The 5817-nt window shown below is 40.8% G+C and overlaps 1 protein-coding gene across 1 annotated transcript in view; it reads left to right on the top strand.

Moving 5' to 3' along the window:
- The window catches only part of ASPN (asporin), a 26280-nt gene that overhangs the window by 15645 nt on the left and 4818 nt on the right, over positions 1–5817 (top strand). Inside the window, exons 4-5 of the mRNA XM_008055140.2 lie at positions 2929–3142; positions 4580–4690. Coding sequence (XP_008053331.1) covers positions 2929–3142; positions 4580–4690 — 325 coding nt within the window. The remainder of the gene's footprint in view (positions 1–2928; positions 3143–4579; positions 4691–5817) is intronic.

Raw genomic sequence — 5817 nt, 5'->3', positions numbered from 1 at the left:
CCTCAGCCTCCCAAAGGCGCGGGATTACAGGCTGAGCCACTGAGCCTGGCTTTAATTTTTTGATTTATTGTAGAGACAAGGACTCGTCAAGTTGCCCAGGCTGGTCTCAAACCCCTGGCCTCAGGCAATCCTCTCCCTCTCATCTCCATCTTCCAAAGTGCTGTGATTACAGGCGTGAGCCACTGCACCTGGCTATCTATCTACCTTTTTTTTTTTTTGAGTCAGAGTCTCACTCCATCACCCAGACTGGAGTGCAGTGACACACTCAGGGCCACCCCAGTATGGACCTGCTGGGCTCAGGTGAGCCTTCCGCCTCAGTCTTCCAAGTAGCCAGAACTACAGATGTGCACTACCACATCTACCTGGCTAATTTTTTCATTTACTGTAGAGACAAGGTCTCACCAAGTTGCACAGGCTGGTCTTGAAACCCTGGGCTCAGGCAATCCTCTTGCCTCGGCCTCCTTAAGTGCTGGGATTACAGGCTCGAGCCACCACGCCTAGCCTACCTATTTTTATTTTATTAGAAAGCAGGATTTATTGAGAGGACAGAAAAGCTCCCACAGTGGGAGGGGACCCGAGGGGGCTGCCCTTGGCTGCCTATCTTTAAAGAGAATCAAGTTGCTTTTCAGTTCTTCTCCAAATTCTCTATGTTATGTTTTAGCTGCTTATATTTGGCATTCAGGTGCTTACACAAAGGATGAAACAGTTAGAGAATGAGCAAGATCACTGGACACTCTCTCAGATCTCCCAGCTCACTTACAGCCATTATCACAAACATACTCATCATGACTCACTGTCCTGGTTCTAAAAGGTTATGTTTTCCTCATCTTTTGTCCTTACTTGCTTGTGATGAATTCGGGGCTCTGTGTCGACCAAGCCCGTACTGAGGATGCAGTTGAACTGGATCACTCTGCAAGCTCACCTGCCAAGGTAGCCCATTGTGCCACTCTGCACATAATAGTGCTGCACAAAAACTCTTATGTCGCTTTGTATTACTTATCCTTCGTTTTTTCCAATGCCAACAATGCATGTTTTATGCAGAAAACAAAGCCCTGTGCATCATACTTGGATCCTACCGAGGCACATGCAACTTTGGGGCAGGGCGGCCCTGACTTTCGCTTGCTGCCTGACTGCAGGCTAGTCACGTATCTTCACCTGCCTGTTTCCAAATGACTGAAAGGAGAGTAATAATTCCTGTTAACTTTACTTCATGGAGTCAAGTGAGGGCTCACAAACCATCTCTGTGATCCTCCAAGTTGTTAAATTCCCTCCACCTCATTTTTCAGCATAACAAAAGAAAAAGAAAACATACTTTTAGTTGGCATTACGCAATCAGAAGCACTATATGTTACCAGCTGGTAACAAATGTAGTTTCACCTCTTCTCTCAGGCTAACCTTTCTCAGGTAAAACTTTTAACAGTAGTAATATGTCTGGAAGGAGGGTGAGAAAAGAGTTACAAAAGCCCAGGTGTAAAAAGAGTCAATATTTGGATAGCAGGAGCTTACTGAGCAGCCAAAGTGTGTGTATTTCTGCCATGGAAACAACAACAATGTGAATAATAACAGTAAGGCATGTCAAAGCCAGTGTGGAAACAATGGGAGATTGTTACAATAAAATGAGAGTGGGGACAAACTTCATAAAAGAAATTAATCTAGAGCTGTTCCGTGAGAGAACTAAATGACCTGGTAGTAGAAAAGGAAAAAAGGTCCTGAAGACGCATAGTAACCGGTCATCTTTCTTGGCAAACTTCAAAAATTCTTTCTGCACAATCTGGCAATGAGAGAAGGACTGAGCTATGCTCATTTTGCAGTGAAAGTAGTTATTATGGCGACTATCATGTCCCAGTTTGCCCAGGACTTTCTGAGTTTTGGTTCTGAAATCCCACATTCCATAATCTCATGATCTAAGCAAACCAGGATGGCTGGTAACCCAAAGGAGCTACATATCCTTGGACATGTCACAAGGGACTTGGCTGTATCATGCTGATACAAGCTCTTTTACTTTCTGGGGTCAGATCCCCTCTGGAGGCCGCTGCTTTGCTGCCCTGAAAAATATCCACAAAACAGAGAAGAGGCTGAGCCATTTTTCAGCATACATTACTATCTCCCCAATGCCTGAAAATATGCCAGAATGCTAAGGGCACTTTGTAGGAGTCTTTTTCCTTACAGGTCTCTATTTTAGGATAAATAGTAACATTAATAAACATGAGAGAAAGAGGGTTTGCAAAGCAAACAAAATCATGCAGAAACATATTGGGTATGCACTAAACATAATTTTGTAAAATAAATATATTTTAAGATAAAGAAAATAGTTGGTCACTTCTATGAAGGGAAAGAAGTTGGGCAGATGCTGAAGCAACCATGTGAATGTATTACCTATTCAAAGTTTTTTTTTGGGGGGGGTTGGAATCTCACTACATCGTCTGGACTGGAGTACAGTGGCACGCTCCCAGTCACCGCAGCCTCGACCTGCTGGGCTCAGGGGATCCTTCTGCCTCAGCCTTCCAAGTAGCCAGAACTACAAGCACACGCTACCATGCCCTAATTTTTTTGATTTATTATAGAGACGAGGGTTCGCCAAGTTGCCCAGGTGGGTCTCGAACCCACAGGCTCAGGCAATCCACTCGCCTCAGCCTCTCAAAGTGCTGGGATTACAGGCTAAGCCACTGAGTCTGGTCTCAGATTTTTTTGAAGGATACATTCGAATCTAAGCCAAAGGAACAATATGAATCATTAAAGCTTTGCACTGTTGTAACTCAGTGGTAAATTTTTTATTAAGCTTAGATTGGGCTGAGAAATTTTTTATGTGGTTGATTTAGTACACTAGTGACATTAATCATATTGGTTTCCATGATTGACTAATCATTGTAAAATACTGGTAAATCAAATCTACTTCCTAATATTGTGTAACTTTCTGTGCTTATCTAGGCTCTGATCCTGAACAACAACAAGCTAACAAAGATTCACCCCAAAACCTTCCTAAGCACAAAGAAGTTGCGAAGGCTGTATTTGTCCCACAACCAACTAAGTGAAATACCACTTAATCTTCCCAAATCATTGGCAGAACTCAGAATTCATGATAACAAAGTTAAGAAAATACAAAAAGACACATTCAAAGGAATGAATGCTTTACATGTTTTGGGTAAGTACTTCAATAGAATGGGACATCTTAAAATGATAATCACAAACAGATACAGAATACTTTATCATAACGATTAACCTTTAAATGGTAATTTTCAAAGCTAATCTTTCATCTAATAATCCTTGCCTTGATAAGGCATCTATGACCCAATTAAAATGCCAAACAAGGCCGGGCTCGGTGGCTCAGCCTGTAATCCCAGCACTTTGGGAGGCCGAGGCGAGTGGATTGCCTAAGCCCGTGGGTTCAAGACCCACCCGAGGAACTTGGTGAGACCTCATCTCTACAATAAATTAAAAATTAGCCAGGCGTGGTAGTGCGCGCCAGTAGTTCTGGCTACTTGGAAGGCTGAGGCAGAAGGATCGCCGGAGTCCAGCAGGTTGAGGCTGCGGTGGCCAGGAACATGCCACTGCATTCCAGTCTGGGCGACAGTGAGACTCCAACTCAAAAAAAATAAATAAATAAAATGCCAAACAAAATTTATGGCACTTAAAGAAAATATGGCCTTTGTAGCATTGTGTCTATCTCCTTCCCTCCTTTCTTCCATCCTCCAAGAATCTCCTTTGAAACACCTAATATGGTTTCTGTTTTCTGACTGGACCCTAATTAACAAAATCTGTTATTCTTACTGAATTTAAGGGTAGTTGTTTTTAACGTATTATAATAAAGTTGTATTTCTGCTAACAAAATAATAGTTTCTAATTGACTTATAATTTTAAAAGTTTAGGAGTCAAAATGTGCATGGGACAGACAATACTCAGATATAATGTACAAAATTAACTCAGATATCATTTGAAATATACATGTAACTTTTGGTTATCTGCTTTAAGATTATTGACCTGAGGAATTTTTTGTCATATGATTTAAATCCTACCTATTTTATTTCTAATGTTCATCATATAACTATGCTATCTCCCCACAATATCTATTCAAAATTCATAACCAAGATTCTCATTCATTTATCCACTTAATTCAATCAAGTGCCCAGCATTTACCAAATTCCCTCACTTACTAGCATTTCCTCAAAGTTGTATTTCTGCTAACAAAATAATGGTTCGTAATTTTCTTATAATTTTAAAAATTTATGAGACAAAATGTGCATGGGAAAATACAAACATTTTGAATTATTGGAGGATGATCTTTTTTCCTGATGCGATATTACCGCAACAAAATTTTTATTGTGCTCATGAATGGCACTGATTTGGGAATTTGAAGCAAAATAGTGAATTTGTACATTCCAGTTTACAAAATAAAAGGCAGCATTTTTCTGAGGCTGACAGAAAGGAAAGTAGATAGATAGATAGACAGACAGACAGACTGAATGAAAATGGGTCTGAAAGAGAAGCATGTCTCAGAATATTCTTGGCATATGTCTCTCCGCATTATGAGTTTCCTTTGTATACAATCTGTGTGTGCTAAATCATATCATCTCCCCCATAGAAATGAGTGCAAACCCTCTTGATAACAATGGGATAGAGCCAGGAGCATTTGAAGGGGTGACAGTGTTCCATATCAGAATTGCAGAAGCAAAACTGACCTCAGTTCCTAAAGGTTTGTATTTATTCTATTTAAGATAGACTACTTTTTCAATTGTCATCTTTCAATGACCATGAAATATAAAATTGTAAACTGTGCAGTATATACTGTGGCTAGAAATCCTTGTGCTAGTGTACATAGTCAGCGCAGTATGAAACGTAGCGTTTTTGTATACACACATACAATGCCATAGGTAGTGCTTTTTTTCTGACAGAATTAAACCATAATCTTTTCTTCCCCACTGAGGAAGAAAGCAGTGAACTTTTTTTCCCTCCTCTTTCCTGATATGTAGTCATCGTTACCTGCCATTCTGTGAGTACCTGTGAGAGGTGCAGGATTCTGCAGAGAAGGAAGCAGGGAAACATGGGTGGGGGTGGAGCCTGTGGGTCCAGACTGAGCAGCTGCTCGCTTTGGCAGGAACACGGGCACCACTCTATGCAAGGCACTCTGTACCCAGGCTCTTCCCGGGGTGCTGCAAAGAGCAATGCCCCTACATACCGAAAAGTTTGAAGCCAGTGTCTGGCACACAGGGAGCGCCCTCTCCTGACATAACTGTCACCAGGATGAGCACTGAGTTCCTGATCAAGGCTTAAAGTGACCTGAGTTGCTACCTCAAAGTAAAATGCTCCTTAAGTTTGCTAGATGGCCAGTTTTCTAACCCGTACTTCCAAGCTTCCTATCAGATGGTTAGCTGAATAGAATTGCCTTTCTTGGAACTCATACTCAAAGTCTTGCTTTCTTTGTTTCTCCTGACAAGGGCATACACTCTCTCTGAGTTGATAACTAGGTTAGAAAAAACCCCTATAATCAACAACAGATTTTCACCTTCAAATGGCTCTTTCATTAACAACCAGTTAAAACTACTCACCTGATCCTGAAGATTAATAAAAAAAAGCATAATCAGATAATTTAAAAGAAACAGTAAAGCTATTTCATTCAGGTCACCTAAAGATAATATAAAATAAAAGTGGAAAGACAATTTTTCTATTCAAGAAAAAAAGCTTAATTCAGAACTACACAAGTTAAAAACTACCTTAATTTAGCTTTGAAGGAGGTGGCTGCTTTTCTATAAGAACTTAAAATGTTGTATTAAGCCGGGCTCGGTGGCTCAGCCTGTAATCCCGCGCCTTTGAGAGGCTGAG

The sequence above is a fragment of the Carlito syrichta genome, unplaced genomic scaffold, assembly GCF_000164805.1.
Source record: "Carlito syrichta isolate Samal-C Ts95f unplaced genomic scaffold, Tarsius_syrichta-2.0.1 Scaffold301698, whole genome shotgun sequence".
NCBI classification, from domain to species: Eukaryota; Metazoa; Chordata; class Mammalia; order Primates; family Tarsiidae; genus Carlito; species Carlito syrichta.
Note: the sequence above shows the minus strand (reverse complement) of the source record. Positions and strands in the feature narration are given on the sequence as shown.